This window comes from Vigna unguiculata, chromosome 5, assembly GCF_004118075.2.
Source record: "Vigna unguiculata cultivar IT97K-499-35 chromosome 5, ASM411807v1, whole genome shotgun sequence".
NCBI lineage: Eukaryota > Viridiplantae > Streptophyta > Magnoliopsida > Fabales > Fabaceae > Vigna > Vigna unguiculata.
In genome coordinates, this window is record NC_040283.1 from 36,126,497 (window position 1) to 36,143,552 (window position 17,056).

At 34.2% G+C, this 17,056-nt stretch overlaps 2 protein-coding genes across 2 annotated transcripts; one reads left to right on the forward strand and one right to left on the reverse strand.

The window, feature by feature from the left end:
* Positions 1-751: 751 nt before the first annotated feature.
* Positions 752-2,888, reverse strand: LOC114184181 (ABC transporter G family member 10). The gene has a single exon (XM_028071452.1). It carries the CDS (start codon positions 2,873-2,875, stop codon positions 767-769), a length of 2,109 nt encoding a protein of 702 aa, XP_027927253.1. The 5' UTR covers positions 2,876-2,888; the 3' UTR covers positions 752-766.
* A 2,308-nt stretch (positions 2,889-5,196) lies between these two features.
* Positions 5,197-7,405, forward strand: LOC114185524 (multiple organellar RNA editing factor 8, chloroplastic/mitochondrial-like). Its single transcript, XM_028073285.1, has 4 exons — positions 5,197-5,653; positions 6,032-6,129; positions 6,217-6,282; positions 6,544-7,405. The coding sequence occupies exons 1-4, from the start codon at positions 5,271-5,273 to the stop codon at positions 7,194-7,196; spliced, it is 1,200 nt and encodes a 399-aa protein (XP_027929086.1). The 5' UTR covers positions 5,197-5,270; the 3' UTR covers positions 7,197-7,405.
* Positions 7,406-17,056: the final 9,651 nt, after the last annotated feature.

A 17,056-nucleotide genomic window follows, 5' to 3' on the forward strand; every position in this document is an offset into this window, starting at 1 on the left:
CAGAACTTCGTTTTCTCTCTCTCTTTCACTTCTTTCTTTCGCCCGTTTTCCCTTTCTCTCTAATTCACTTCTCCCTTTCAGTTTTCAAAGAAACTAATGCCGCACGTGTAAGCGTTCACTTATTAAAGCTTTTTGTAATAAAAATTTTAAAAGTTTGTTGCTACGTATGATTTGTCAAAATCTTGTCAAAAAATTTTGTTCAAATATCATTTTCGTTTCGAATTTGGTAATGCATTCTTACTTTTCGGTTGTTGGTAACTGAACTCGTTTATGCAGTGAAGAAAAAAAAAATTGAATATCATTTTTAGTTTCTATCATTCTCTTTGGAGTTGCTTTTAAAGCGAGCAAGTAGTCTTTGCCAAAGTTAGGGACTTAAATATCAATTTAACAATGAGAGAAGTGTCCGAGAAGGTAATGGAGTGAAGTATGTAGCCCTTAGGAAAGGGCACGAGAAAAGTAAAAAGAGTTGTGAGTTTGACTTTCTCATTTACCACCGTGTAGTTACCGGATCGGGACAAAGAGTACGTATACACTATTTGGCTTCGAATAGAAAGCATTGTAAGTATTGCGTGCAAATAGTTGCATTACATACGAGGAAGTCATGAAGGAGCTAGCAGTACGGAACATTCAGAAGAATCAGACAAAAAATACTAGCTTTTTTTTTTATTGGTACAAATAGTGATAGAGTTTTGTTATCATCGGTTAAAAAACAATAAAAATCCATGGAAAGACTGTAACAAGTACCTAATACTGTTGTAAATCTGATCTATTTTCTTGTCCTGTAGCATCTGAACCAAAGAATGAAAAAGTTAAGCACTCTGTATCCCACTATGAAACTCAACATTACAGGCAAATTGCTCCATTTTTGTGAATCTTTTAGACCCTGTTGTCTTAAGAATTCAACTCCATGTAGTATGCATTTTCCATTGCTAATTTCTAAGCACCTCGTCTTCCCTCTCTCTCCCCCATACTCATTTATCATAAGGCACTCAAATGGATACTTGAATAGGCTCAAATAGTGCATAAAAATCCAATAACTTGGTATTTTTTCTTGAGATATGAAATATCCTGAAAATAGAAAGAAAGACCCCATTAGACCTGCAATCACTGAGGTTCCCAGGATGAAATTTGGCACCAGAGCGCTAAAACAAGCCACAAGAGAATTGGACATGAGTAGAACCAACCAAACCACCAAGGAGAAGTAAAGGAAACCATCGATATCTTTCCTTAATCCTACAAGCCAATAAACTGGAGTAGAGTACAGAAGACCAACCAATAGAAGGAAGGGAAGGAACACAAGGGCATTAGCTAAAACATAGGAACAAACTCTATAAGCTCCTCCAGAGGTCTCTCTCATAAAACTTCTTCTCTCATCCAAGAAAATAGGCAAGCCTTCTGTTGTAGATGATAACAAAAAGGTAAGGCTGAAAGCAAAGAATCCACTTCTTGTTTGCAATGCTACATGACTTTTTTCATTGCCAACATTCAAAAATATGCTCCCCAGAATAAAACCAGCTACTATGGCCTGTATGATTCTGCTCACAAACAATTGCTTGGTTCTGAATATGTTGCAGCAAAATCTTTGTCCCAGGATTGCAATCTCCTCCGTAGGAGAATTTGAATATGCAATTGCCTTTACTTTGACAACCTTAGAGTGCTGCATTCTCATTTTATGATCTTGGTTCTCTCTCACCAGAAACTGGTTGTTCCCAGATTCTGAAGTATGTATAACCAAGCTTTCCATCACATCAAGAGCAAACTCAAGCACATTGACATGGTCAGGAATGTGGTGCCCAGCTAACTTGAGTCTAGCCTCAAGAAGACTCAATGATCCATTATGCATCACAAATCCATCGGACAGCAAAATAAGACCATCAAACAGCTCTAAGATTCGGAAACCAGGTTGGTGGATAGTTAAGATAATTGTCTTACCTTGATTAAACGCCACAAGTCTAAGCAATGAGACTACATTAAGAGCTGATGCTGAATCCAACCCTGAAGTTGGTTCATCAATCAAAATAACAGCAGGGTCATGAACCAAGTCCACACCAATGGAAACTCTACGCCTTTCTCCTCCAGATATACCATGGTCTGTTCCACCTCCAATCCTTGAATCTGCAATATGCTCCAACCCAAGCTCCTTCATCAACTCTTCAACTCTGACAGCAGCAACTTTTCTTCCCCCAGGAAGCCTCAACATGGCACTATACATCAGTGTCTCTCTAACTGTCAGAGAAGGGAATAAAGCATCATCTTGTGTCACATACCCTGATGCTCTTCTAAACCAGTTCACATCCATAGGCTTATGATTGACAAGCACATGACCAGAAACTTTATTACATGGGGGTATTCTTCCTGCAAGAATCTCAAGTAGTGTGGTTTTTCCAGCTCCACTAGGACCAGCAATGGCAGTCAGCTCCCCTGGCCTTGCCTCGCAATTCACATCCTTCAAAATGAACTTGGCACCTCTCCCTGGACTGGAACCAAAACAAAGACTTCTATACTCATCAACTTGGCTGCACAACCTGTATGACAAGTTCCTGGTTTCTATTCTGTATGGAGTTTTTCTGGTGCATGAGATTGGCCTGAATGGTGACCCCATTGTGCGTTTGTATGCACGCAAAGTGATTGAAGAAATGCATGTATTGGCTATGTTATGTGAAGAAGAGGAGACAGAGAGCAAGATAGGGAGATGAACTAACACACCAAACTGTGTGCCACTTATAGGTTTTGTAATGCAAATGGGGTTTGACTCTTTGCAACAAGGGGCTTGACTTGGTGTTCTCTTGTACTTCAATTGGTGTGTGGTATTTGGAAATAGTTTGGTTGAGTTACAGTGCTTCAAGAAAGCCAAAGAAAGATAGAAAGTAAACATAGAAAGTTTTTTTTTTTTCTGGTGAACTGAACATTGACTATTCTCTGTGTGTGTTTGGTTGCCCCCACCATCTTCCCCATATGCTGAAGCAAGCAACTCAGAGTTTAGTTGGTGGAAGATCAAAATTATCAAGTTCAGTTTTACAAGTTAACTGCAATTCTCTTCACATGATTCACCATTTTCTGTTTAAGTGTAGATGATTCTGCCATGTCAAGAATGGGGAAACTTCACTTTTTAAGAAAACAATAAAAATTTAATCTTTTCAGTTCTGAACTTTATTTTTATCTCAATTAATACTTAAAATTTATCCTTTTGCATGTTAATTCATCTGCCTCGGAAAAATGTACTCCTTTTGACACCTTCAGCACCTGATTATAGATAAACTTAATTAAATGTCTATCTATCGTGCACGTAATGTAAGAAACGACTTTATTTTACCCTAACCCTAAATTTTAAATGGAGTTTGTTCATCAATCATCTCTTAATATATCATTCTATATCTTATATCATTAACTGAACTAAAAATATTTACGTAAAATGAAATTCTTCCTCTGTTATTTCTTTTTTCATCTTTCAAGTCTTTACTTTAAGTTTCCTTTATTTTGACCTAAAAGCATTCTTTATAAGACCATGAAATCTTTTTATTTTCTTAAAAAATATTAAATAGTAAAATTTTTGAAAATAAAATAATAAATTAGAGAAATAAAAAAGAAGTAAACCACTATTCACGATATGTAGTTGAAAGTTGGTGTCTACTTAACAAAAGAAAACTACGCAAGACATATAAATAAAAGGGAATAACATATCACAATTTATATGTGTAACATCTTAGACTTAAATTTGTTATTTTAATTCATTTTAATTCTTTATTATTTTTTATTTGATTTAGTCCTCGTGTATTTTAAAATGATTCAATTTTATTTTTTTATTTGATATTAAATTTATAATTAAATTTAATTATAATATATATATTAAAATAATTTTTTATAATTTATATATCAAATCATTTTATTTAAATGTTGAAATTATTTTATTTCTTACATTTAGATAGAAGTAGAAGTAATTTGATGTATAAATTCTAAAAAATTATTTTAATATATATATATATATATATATAAATTATAATTAGATTTCATTACTAATTTGGTCTCAAATAAAAAATGACAAAATTGAATTGTTTAAGAAAAACAGAACTAAATTAAATAAAAAACCAAATTAATTTTTTTAAAATATTGGAGGATTAAATTAAACCTAAAAATAATAATGAGACCAAAATAAATTAAAATTAACAAATTAGAGATTAAATCAATAGTTAAGTTCATGATTTAACTTCTTAAATCATCAACTTAACCTCTTTAAGTATTTTTTTTTATCAAATTATTTTTATAGATAAATATTATGAAATTGATATATGGAGTTATAAATGAATTACTTCAGACACTTTTAGTTTGATTTATGCATATGCCATATATTCTTAATCTGATCCTTCTGTAATGTTCTAATTTTGTTCATATGCATTATCAATATGAATTAAGATGTTTTACTTTTATAACAAAATTAAAAATATTAATGCATACACAACCCACCTTTTTTTTATAAAAATACTACATATCGATTAAATTACGAGCTAACAATTTTACATATAATTTGATTTGAAAGTCCACATATAATTTTATATAACTTTACAATATATATGTATATATATAATTTATAATTTTTTATCTTACTTATTAAATAATAAATAATATATTGTAAATGATTTTTAATATAACCTTTTACATTATTATATAATATTTCATAATTTAAAATTTTATTTTCTAAGTTTATAATTCAATAAATAATTTTATTATTTAAATTACATAAATTAAAAAATAGTATATTTTAAATAATTTTATAGTTTCAATTCTAGAAATTTATAATTTTATACAATATAATTATATAAATAATGTAAAATTTATTTTATGTTATATAAAATTAATAAAATTTTAGAATAAAAATTAAATTATGTGTTTGACTACTTCAATTAACATATTAACTAATTTTTAAAGTAAAAAATACAATGATGAGTTTTTTTTTTTCAATATCCTACTTTTTTTTTTTCACACAATTATAAATTACATAGATAATAAGTGTGTATTTACTATGAGGTATAAATCAAATAAAGTAGCAAATTTCATAATCATTAACTTCATGGAATGGCCATATCATAGGTGAACTGTAAGAGATTAGCTAATAAAAACAGAGAAAAAAAAAATTATAGAGATAAGATATTTTACAGTGTTTGGTTGTGCAACACATTCTAGAACCATCCCTCTATAAGTCTGAAACAAACATTGAAAACCCTAAACCCTTTCATTTCACTATCTTCTTCTCAAACCCATCAATCTTTTCAACCATGGCTACTCAGATCCTCTCTCGCGTCTTCCCCAAAACCCTAACCCTAGCTCCCTTTCTATCTCGTTCCTTCACCTCCCCACCGCCCTCTTCTCTCTCCGCCCTCTCCTTCCTCCGTCGCATCTCTGTCGCCGCCAATCCCTCTCTCTGCCGCCTCCTCCTCCCCACCACCTCCTCCTTCCGCGCCCTCTCCACCCGCGCCACCACCTCCTCCCTTAACGACCCCAACCCTAACTGGTCCAATCGTCCCCCGAAAGAAACTATATTGCTGGATGGCTGCGACTTTGAACACTGGCTCGTCGTCGTGGAGAAGCCTGAAGGTGACCCCACTCGCGACGAAATCATTGATAGCTACATCAAAACCTTGGCCAAAGTTGTTGGAAGGTAACAGCTACAACAGCACTAATCGCTCATGCTCTTAATTTTATTCGTGTTTTATTACTTGGTGCAATTTTTTTGTATTATATTGGATTGTCCAAATAGAATAGGGACAGAAACAGCACCTTTTTGATTTGTGGGTATGGTAAAATAAATAGCTTGATTAAGTTTTTATTTATTTTTTCATAACTAACAGAATGAGTTTTGTTTTTATGGTAAGATGAATATATTTTTTATAAGAAATGATAAGATGAACATGAATGAGGTATGTAGGAGTTGTCGTGGTCGAAGATGTGCATTTCTTAAGTGGTTTCGTGTTTTTGTGCATTTCTTAAGTGGTTTCGTGTTTTTGGACTTTCGAGTGTATGATTTTCGTTTTTATAGTGAAGAGGAAGCTAGGATGAAGATATATTCAGTTTCCACTCGGCATTACTTTGCTTTTGGGGCACTTGTGTCGGAAGAGCTTTCTTACAAGCTTAAAGGTATCTGTGCTTTTGAACCTTCAGGGTTTTGTTTGGATTTTATGCTGACGAGGGTTTCTTATGCATGGTTTTGTTTTGGTATTGCAGAATTGCCTGGAGTTCGGTGGGTGCTTCCTGATTCGTATTTGAATGTTAAGGAAAAGGATTATGGAGGTAAACTCTGTTGTTCTGTTGTCTGCCTTTTTGTGTACATTTGATGGTTGAAGTGTGGTTGTTGTGACAGTGCCTTTAGTTACATAAATGTTTTTGGATTACATGAGCATAGTGTGGCATGATATGATTGTTAGAATGTTTCAAGTGGGTTAGGATGTTATGATTCTTAGTATGTTTCATAGTGGGTTAGAAGGTGAATTCTGCCTTGGAGAGACAAATGCCATAACCATGTGCTCTGAACTTTTTTCTTTCCCTGATCAGGTGAGCCCTTTATTAACGGGCAAGCAGTTCCTTATGATCCCAAGTATCATGAAGAGTGGGTTAGAAACAATGCCAGGGCAAACGAGAGAAACAGGCGCAATGACAGGCCCCGCAATGCTGATAGGTCAAGGAACTTTGATAGGAGGAGGGAGAATGTTGTGAACAGAGACATGCAGGGTAGGCCTCCTATGTCAAATCCTGGTGGTCCTCCAAGCAATGCAGGTGGATATGCACCTCCTCCCAGCAACCCGGGGGCATATGCACCTCCCAGCAACCAGGGGGCTTATGCACCTCCCAGCAACCATGGAGGATATGCTCCTCCCAGCAACCAAGGTGGATATGCTCCTAACAATGCCGGTGGATATCCCCCTAACAATGCTGGTGGATACGCCCCACCAAATGCAGGTGGATATGCTCCTCCCAATGCTGGAGGTGGTTATCCTCCTCCTTCTCCTCCTAACATGGGTGGTGGATATGGTCCTGGAGGTGGTGCGCCTCAGGGTAACTACACTGGTAACATGGGAGGGGTACCCCCCAACCAGAACGCAGGAGGTTTTCAACCAAATGCAGGATGGTCAAACAATGCTCCCAGTAGAGACGTGCCAAGCAGGGATATGGGAGGAGCACCTGGTGGAAACCCATACACAGCGTGAGATCACTGCTGATTTTTCTAGCCTATGTAGATAATGAAGAATTGTGCCAAGACAACATAGAGTTTATGCCATGTTTTCTCAACGAATTAAAATCATTCTTCTTAATTATTACTTCTATTTCCTGATGAACCTGCATGTTGTGTGTCTGAAGTTCACAATTTTTTGATGGCTAGATTTGATCTATTGGCTTATGACCGTCTAACTTATTATATGATTGATGTTGCTTTACAAACCTATGTAATTGTTGCCAATAATATATCTTTAGAGTCTTAGTTCTTGAGAAGCTTGACCCTTGTTAGAAGCACTATTAGTTAATAATATTTAAGTTGAGTAAACTTAGACGAAATGAAGATTGCTTGCAAAGAGGTTGTTCAACAATACCCAAATAAGAAGCCTCAAAGTAGGCATGTCAAGGCACTCCCGGAGAAGCAGGCCCAAGTATTAGGAGGAATAGTCTGACTTTATGTAAAGGAATATAATTTATTTTTAATAGTTAGTTTTAGTAAATTTTTAGTTAGGAACTTGTTTTTTAACAAAATTAAATAACCTCCAACATAATCTCTATCAGAAGTAATTATATACTTTATTTAAAATTGATCGTTTATATATTCTTATAAGATTACTTATTTTTTAAGATTGTGTTATTCTAGTGTAACAAAGATACATATAGGCATATGCCAACTTTTTTATAATAATAAAAAAATATAAATTTGAAAGTTCATTATTAAAACAATTAGCAAAATGTATTTACATACAATTTCTTTGGTTAGTTTTTATTCTTATATTATTACTACACATTTTGTAATTTTTTAATGTAGTTATCATTTATTATAGTAGTTTCTTGCATGTCTAAAATTCCTCGTATTTATAAGAATAATAACGGTAAAATAATATATAAAAACGATTATTTTCTTTTTGTCTTTTAGGAGAATGCACGAGCCTCGGAATCCACTATGCATTATCATCGATTTACATTTCTTCTTGCATTTTCATACTCTCGTAAAAACATATTTGAAAACTTATTTTTTATCTTTTTAATCTCCTTTTTCCTCCTCCATCCGCTTTTCCTACGTCCTATCTCCTTCACCCTCTCCCCGTAGGTGATTTCTTTTACCCTCATATTTTCTTTATTGAAAAAATATATTTTGAATTATAAAATATAAAATAAATATGCATTTTTTTATTTTGTATAAATTCGTATTTATATTTTAGATTATGCATTTTGGGATGCAAAATTTAAAAATATATTCCAAATTTTTGAAGGAATTTATTTATTGTTTACTTTTTTTCATTCCTTTCTTCCTCTTGCGGTCTATATCTCTCTCCCATGTTCTCTCTCCATGTCTAGAGACTCCCATACAATTTCAATCATCTATATTGCTACTAATTATATTAAAAAATATATTTTGAATTATATAATTATGATATATTTTTATTTTTCACTCTAAAATGTATAATCTAAAATATAAAATTTAAATTTTAGATTGTCTAGATGAGTTCTATTTTTATTTTGTATTAGCAAAAGGGGCTAAATTAAAGGATAAAATTTGGCTTGGTCACACTCTAAAATGTATAATCTAAAATATAAAATTTAAATTTTAGATTGTCTAGATGAGTTCTATTTTTATTTTGTATTAGCAAAAGGGGCTAAATTAAAGGATAAAATTTGGCTTGGTCCCACTAGATCCTCAGGCTTGTTCGGCCTATTTGGATTGTCGGATCCGTTTGTGTCATTGGGTATACCCGACCATTCTGAGTCATTAGGTTGGTCCGACCAAGTTAGGTTGTCAGGCTAGTTGATATCGCTTGAGTTGTCAGGTCCATCAAGGTCGTTAGGCTAGTCAGACTTGTCGAGTCAGTCTGTGTCATTAGGTCAGCCTGACCCGACTAGGTCGTTGCGTTTGTCGATTCCACCCGGATCGTTGGGTCCGTCTAGGTTGTCAAGTTGGTAAGCCAATCTAGGTTGTTAGGCTGGTCAAACTTGTCGGGTTAGTGGGCCGGTGACAAGCTTGACCGGTCAGGCCTGTTTGGATTGTAGATTGGGCCTATATGGTTCATTGGACCTGCCCGACATGTTTGGATCGTTAAGCCCATTTGACACCTCTAGGTTGTTTGGCCTATCGAGCCCATGTGGGTTGTCAGGCCCGCCTATCCCGCCTATCCTATTTGGGCCATTTGGTCCGCCTGACCCATCTTCGTGTCAAGTCGGTTCGGTCTGTCTTTGTCTTCGAGCCCACTCGAGTCATCTTGGTTGTCGGGTCCGCCCTATCTGATTAGGTCGTTGGGCCAGCTCGGTCTGTTTGGGTCGTCAGGCCAGTCTGACACATGTTTGTCATCAGGCCCGCCCTGTCCGTGTCGGGCTTGACCAACCTGTTTGGGGTCTACCCGACTCGTCTAGGTCGTGAGGCCTGTCCAACCTGTTTGTGTCGTGAGGCCGGCTTGATCCATCTGGATCGTGTAGCCGATCTAGCCTATCATGATTATCGAGCTTGTTGGGTCTGTTTGGGGTTGAGTCCAGAGTGTGAGGTTGAGTGAGAAGAATTTCAAGTTTCACCTATTTTGAGAGTATTTGAATTTCTACTAATTTAGTTAATTGAAATACTTCAAAAAAATGCTTGTATTTTAAATATTTTTTAATTTTTCTATCCAAACAAAGCATTTTATTATAAAGAAATCTAAATTCTTCAAAAAAACGAATTACTTCATTAAAATATTCTATCCAAACACACGTGTCGCTACAACTCCTTATTTAAGTTTAATAGTTTTTGTAAGATTTATTTTAATAAAATTATCTTGTTATTTAAGTTGTGCCTATGATTAATCTTAATTAATAATTTTGTAGGATCCAAAATAATGCATTAAAAATTTATATATCAGTGATATTAATATTATAATGAGCGCATAATTTAGTATAACTACATTTAAAGGATCGTCATATATTCTTTAAAATTTTTGAACTCATCAATATTTGAATCAAGATTAGCATTTTTAATTATTTCTTTTTTAATGTAAATACTAGATTTTCTGCAAGAAAATTGATAATGTCCATTTTTATCTCTTTTTGTGTGTTTATTATCATGAATAAAACAACTCTTTCCTAAATTTTATCTTGTTGTATCCTCAAGTTTACTGTGTTTTGTATTGTTTTGTGTTTTAGTTGTTTTATGTTTGTTTTACCTCTAATATGTCTTTTAAGTGTGTTAAATAAGTTAATAGAAAGCATTTTTGGTGGAAGAAAACAAACGAGCATAATTGAACAAGAAAAGATTGATTTTGAAGCAAATACCCACATCGGGCGCCATTGAAATCACGCTCAGTGCTTCAAATACATAATCCTGTCAAACTGCTCAAGGCTGAGCGTGGCGAACTAGGGCTAAGCGCCATAAGGCTGAGCAGTGGAAAGTGGGGCTAAGTGCCATAAGGCTGAGCGGTGGCTCCCTGACATGTCAAAATATGGGTTTTTAATCTTGTTTCTCGTGAGGGTTTGGATCATTCCTCATTTTGCACAATAGAGAAACACTTTTGGGTGCTTGGAAAGCCTCTTGGAGGTTGCTAGGGATGTTGGGAAGCTCTCTCACTTCTCCTTAGGTCTTCTCCTCCATTCATGGTGGTTTTTCCCCTTTGGGGTTGGAGAGGAAGATGGGTTACAAATTGGAGGTGTTGATGCGAAGGGGAGGTGCAATTAGAGCATGAAGCAGTTGCTAAGAACCTTGGAAGAGGGCTTGCATATTCTCTTTGGTTTTAATCTCTTCCCTATCTCTCTAATTTGTAAAATCTAGGTTCTCCACCATGGAGAGCTAAATCTATTTGTTGAGATTAGATGTAATGAACTAAATTCTTGTGTATTTGGTGATGTTAATCCATATGCTTTTTCATTTCTATGTTAGCATTTGATTTCCATGCTTAATGCTTGCTTTGGTACCACCCATGCATGATTTGTGGTTCTTGAGGTGCTGGAAAATGTACTCTTGAACTTAATGCATGATTTGACTTGTTGAGGATTCAAGAAATTGGAACTTGATGAGTTATCATAGACTCAAAGTTGCTAGGAATAGCATTTGTGTATTTCTGTAAGTTGATTTTGGCATGAAATTGAAATTGAGATGTTTGTGAATGCATGAGAATAAAGTGAATGAAATCTAGTCTTGACAATTGTATATAATCTATGTTAAATTTCTATTGCATACCAACTGTTTGATAAAATACCAAAAATATTTTCTTTGTGTTTTTGTGAGCTTTGTTATCTATTTAAGTTGTGAATTGTGAGAGTTGTCATGTGTTGCATAAGTTCCTATGGAGAGAACGATATTTATTACTTGCTACGTGCGATGCACTTGCCATTTTTCACCTAACAAGTTTTTGGCGCCATTGTCGGGGACTTGTGTTCCAACACAATGAAATTTTAGCATTTGTGACTCTTTTAGACTTTGTTGTTTCTTTCTTTCTTGTGCTTTCCTTTATGTAGTTTGTCTATAGATGTTTATGCTTTCCATTAGTTTGGTTTGTGTTTAATGCTTGTCTCGGGTTACGCCTTAGAGCATGATGTAGTTGTTGGAAGGTCCTAGGAATGAGATTTCAACAGTTGAACTAACCAAATCAACCCAGATAATACAAGTCACCAGGGATGGGATTGTGTGTTTGGCCCCACTGTTTTGGTACTTAAGGCAAGTCTTGATGCATTCTTAATTCAAGGGATTGGTTAATGTGTGTTGGGCTTAGATAAGCACAACAAGAGGAATCTAAGTGTTTTTAGCTTAGAGAACAAGGATAGTAGTATTCATCACCTTATGAGAGTATTGAGTGATCTTGCAACAAGAGGGATCTGAGTGGGGTTACTTGGAAAATCTGTTTTAATCATTCTGCATATTGGAATTGTTGTTTGGTTGGTGTACTTGTGTTTATGTTCTGCATTTTTCTTTTCTTCTTAGTATTTTTATTTTTTCTCCTTTCAATTATGCTCCATTGTTTTTATGTTTTGTGATTTTCAATTTTCAAATATTGGCTTCTAAAATTTTTAGGTTAACCTATTTGTTCGAGTATCTTTTGTGCCTTGAGAGTGCTAGGTATTGATGATGATGATGAAGAAGAAGACACAAGGAGCAGAGAGATTTGAGCAAAAGGTGTACCTGCCCAAAGGAGTTTGCTTCCTTTCCTGCTTTCAATAATCAAAAGTGTAACTTGGTTGGTCTAACAAATATGAATGCATTGGTTTTATGACTTTGAACGAGTTTTGCATGACCTTGAGGAGAATCATTTGTGTTTGCTCATTAATTGACTTTGAATTACATTGAGAGTATATTGTGATCTTGTGAAATTTGGTGCTTGTGGTTGTTCTCGTGATTGTATTATGGGAATGTGTCATTATTTTTACTGCGATTAATGATTGTGACAAATTGTATGACAACCTTAGGACTAAACCGAGTGAGATTTTGAGCCTCAGAGTTTTTATATATTGAGAGTTATCTCTTTTGGCTTACAATTAACTTTGCTTGAGTTTTATAGCTAGTTGTTTTTCATTTGCATGTTTACATATAACAAGGCATTTTCACATTCCTTCCTTGCATCATGTTCTGATCCAAAAGGCCAACTTGTTTTTCTTGCCTAAAACCTTTATGCAACTCTTGAGCATTAAAAACACATTTCCTTCATCTTTAAACCCTTGAGCTTTGTTGAAAATATTTGACCACCTTACCTGAAGTGGAGAGAGCAAATATATCATGGTCATTAGTGTGGTTCAAGTATAGGGGAAGTCATTAAAAGAAGGGAAGCATGAGAAACATATTAGAAATGGTTGTGGTTGGTGTGGTGCAGTCTTGTAAATATTTCATCTTTAAAAGAAAAAAGAAAAAGAAAAAGAGACCAAGAGAAAAAGTGAAAAAGAAAAAAGAAAGTGAATAATGTGGTTGGAATGTGGTGGTTGGTTGTGTTCTAGTTCAAATAGAAGAGGGGTGAATACAAAAAATTTGTCAAGTTGAGGTGATTGCTCTCTTTACTCATTCATGCTACCTAGAAACACCATTCCCCTTCTTAGCCTTGTCAGAATTAAAAAAAAAAGGTCCTTATTGGTGTTTGCATGTTTTGATAACTCTTAGCACTTGAAATGAAAGCAAAGTCAAATTGTGTGCAATTAGTGGTAGAAGAGAGAAGAACACCCACCCTCGTACACTAGTGTGCTTGAGTGAAACACCTTTTTCTAGTGAGGATTGGTTCCTTTGGTTGATCAATGAAAACATCTTTGCCATAGTTGTTAGTCTCTTATAAAGCATATACATACATTCTTGTCATCTTTGCATAGTGAGCATCATAGTTGAGGATTTACAAGATTACACATATTCTCTTTATATTGGTTTTGTAAGGAGACCATTTATGAATGTTATCTAATTTGATTCTACGAACTTGCTTCTTAATTGTTTGACCTTTGTTGAATATATATCTTTCTAAGCCAAATTACCTTTTGCTTGAGGACAAGCAAGGTTTTAAGTGTGAGAGAGTCAATAATGTCCATTTTTACCTCTTTTTGTGTGTTTATTGTCATGAATAAAACAACTCTTTCCTAGCTTTTATCTTGTTATATCCTTAAGTTTAGTGTGTTTTGTATTGTTTTGTGTTTTAGTTGTTTTATGCTTGTTTTACCTCTAATATCTCTTTTAAGTCTGTTAAATAAGTTAATAGAAAGCATTTGTGGTGGAAGAAAACAAACCAGAACTCAAGGGAGCATGACTGGACAAGAAAAGATTGATTTTGAAGCAAATACACACATCAGGCGCCACTGAAATCATGCCTAGTGCTTCAAATACATAATGCTGTCAAATTGCCCAAGGCCGACCGATGACGAACTAGGGCTGAGCGCCATAAGGCTGAGCGGTGGCTCCCTGACATGTCAAAATATGGGTTTTTAATCTTGTTTCTCGTGAGGGTTTGGATCATTCCTCAGTTTGCACAATAGAGAAACGCTTTTGGGTGCTTAGAGAGCCTTTTGGAGGTTGCTAGGGGTGTTGGGAAGCTCTCCCACTCCTCCTTGGGTCTTCTCCTCCATTCATGGTGGTTTTCTCCCTTTGGGGTTGGAGAGGAAGATGTGTTACGAATTAGAGGTGTTGATGCGAAGGGGAAGCGCAATTGGAGCATGAAGCAGTTGGTAAGAACCTTGGGAGAAGGCTTGCATCTTCTCTTTGGTTTTAATCTTTTCCCAATCTCTCTAATTTGTAAAACCTAGGTTCTCCACCATGGAGAGCTAAACCTATTTGTTGAGATTAGATGTAATGAACTAAATTCTATGTTAGCATTTGATTTCCATGCTTAATGCTTGCTTTGGTTTGGCCACCCATGCATGATTTGTGGTTCTTGAGGTGTTGGAAAATGTCTTTTGAACCTAGAATTGAAATTGAATGCCTAATGGAGCTTGTATCTAGGGATAGAACATAATTCATTAGTAATCTTAAGACTCTTGAACTTAATGCATGATTTGACTTGTTGAGGATTCAAGGAATTTGAACTTGATGAGTTATCATAGACTCAAAGTTTCTAGGAATAGGATTTGAGTATTTTTGTGAGTTGATTTTGGCATGAAATTGAAATTGAGATGTTTGTGAATGCATGTGAATAAAGTGAATGAAATCTAGTCTTGACAATTGTATATAATCTATGTTAAATTTCTTTTGCACACTAACTGTTTGGCAAAATACCAAAAATATTTTCTTTGTGTTTTTGTGAGCTTTGTTATCTATTTGAGTTGGGAGTTGTGAGAGTTGTCATGTGTTGCACAAGTCCCTGTAGAGAGAACGATATTTATTACTTCTTACGTGCTGTTTTTCACCTAACAAAAATCGTTCTTTATTTTATTTCACAATTCCTTGATAATCTTTTTTGTAGAAATGATCTTTCTGTTATAGTCATAGAAGCAAGTAGAGTTAAAATAAAACAAATTAAGCGGTCAATTAACTAAAATGTTATTGACTTTCTTGTTCTAACCAAAGATTGACATAATTTAAGCAAAATTGATAAATTCTTCAAATTAGATGGTTAGGAGCATCAACAAAAAATGTTAAAGTTGAAATTCTAAGCTAATATTCTCTTGTTCACTAGAATTTAAAGGATAAAATTGTTTTATAAGAATGTATATATCCTCAATGTTAAAAGCTTTATAAACATCTTTAGGAACTAAAACATTGCTTAGAGTTAAAATTATATTTTTTGTTGAGTAAACCTGTCATTTAATTCTTGTAGTTGCTTATTCACCAAAACAAAAAATATATTTACCAAGAAATAATGTTTTACAAAGACATGATCTTTTTTATGTCGAGAATGACCATGACGTATGAGGCACAACATAAGTAAAATTAAAACCAGGAATATCAATGTCATGTTGTTCACAAAAATAATATAACACATTTTAACAAATTTTTCCAACTGTCCTTTCTCAACTTTTAAATCAAAATTTAGTAGAACAAACCAATTGTATAGAATTCAATATATCTTGAGATTGATTGTGTAGAGCTCGACAAAGAAAGTCAGTCACTTTTATAGTTTACATTATGTGTAGAATCAATATGAACTTAAATAAAGACAAAATATTAAATGCACTATCATCATCATCCTTTTGAGAAAAATTGATCCATAAACAATAATTGTTTTGAAGAACCAAAAAAAATTCATTATATAGCTTAATCATATTACAAATGGAATAAAAATGTGAGTTCCAACAAGTATTTGGGTTTTTCCTTTACTAGTTTCCAGTTCACCAATTTCTAACAATTGAGTTATTTCATCTAATTCAACAACTTGTCATGACGTTTACTAGAGGAACACACAACATGTACTATAAATAGACATGTCAAAGTGAGCCAACCCGGCTCACACGGGTTGGCTCACCACGGGTCGGGTTAAAAATTGCTGAGCTCAACCCGGCTCACTTTCTGGTGAGCTAGAAATTTTCCAACCTGGCTCAACCCACCACAGGTTGGTGGGTTAAGTGGGTTGGCTCACTAACCCGTATAAAAATTAAAAAAAAAAGATTTTTAAAAAAAAAATCATATTTGTAATTTTTTTCTTCTCTTTTTTTATCTATTGCTGAATAATGCCTATAAAAAAAATTGGTGATTTATGAGATGGATGTTATGCACCACAAACAAACAAAAATATACAAAATAGTAAGTCCCATGGCAAAATGAGTTAATAACAAACATAATGTTTGAAATTTCATGTGCTTCCTGTGGACCTAATCATCTACAATCTTATACAATCTGATTGGAGAAGCCATGATCATCCTGTTACAAAAAAACTAACTCCTTCACTATATTTCTTCAAGTTCCATATTCCATAACATGAAGCTTTCCAAATTGACTATGCCCCTGCTTATAAAAGAAACCAAATAATAGAGATTGTGGCCCAAGTAATCAAAAACACATGCATAATGATGATAATAAAAACAAAAAATCTGAAAATATAATGTGATTTACTGCACTAAAGATTTACTGCACGTATAATTCTAAGGTTAAATTAAGCTTCATATATCACAACAACAAGGAACAAGTGGCGCAAGCAAATTCCAATTTTGTTACAATACACGTATAAGTTGGACAAACAGAAAAATAGCTTCCTTACCTACAATTACTGTTCAAGAGGTACATGAGAGTCATGGATTGAAAAGTCTAGAACAATTTCCTCTTCTTTTTGAGCATCTTCATTATCTTCATCTTCAAAATTAAGAATAAATTATTAACAAATGATATAATGTAGAATAAGAAGTATGATGTTAAAAAAGATTGAAAAGTTATATAAATTAAATTACCAATATTTTCAAAGCCATGTAACCAATTTTGAGTTAAAATGAGAGCTTGAACATTGTCAGGAAGAAGATTAGA

Excerpts from the sequence above, each read along its gene's own strand:
- LOC114184181 (XM_028071452.1), bottom strand. The coding sequence starts at position 2,875 with ATGTTTACTTTCTATCTTTCTTTGGCTTTCTTGAAGCACTGTAACTCA.
- LOC114185524 (XM_028073285.1), top strand. The coding sequence starts at position 5,271 with ATGGCTACTCAGATCCTCTCTCGCGTCTTCCCCAAAACCCTAACCCTA. Across the intron at positions 5,654-6,031 it reads TTGGCCAAAGTTGTTGGAAG|TGAAGAGGAAGCTAGGATGA; the intron begins GTAACAGCTACA and ends TCGTTTTTATAG. Across the intron at positions 6,283-6,543 it reads TAAGGAAAAGGATTATGGAG|GTGAGCCCTTTATTAACGGG; the intron begins GTAAACTCTGTT and ends TTCCCTGATCAG.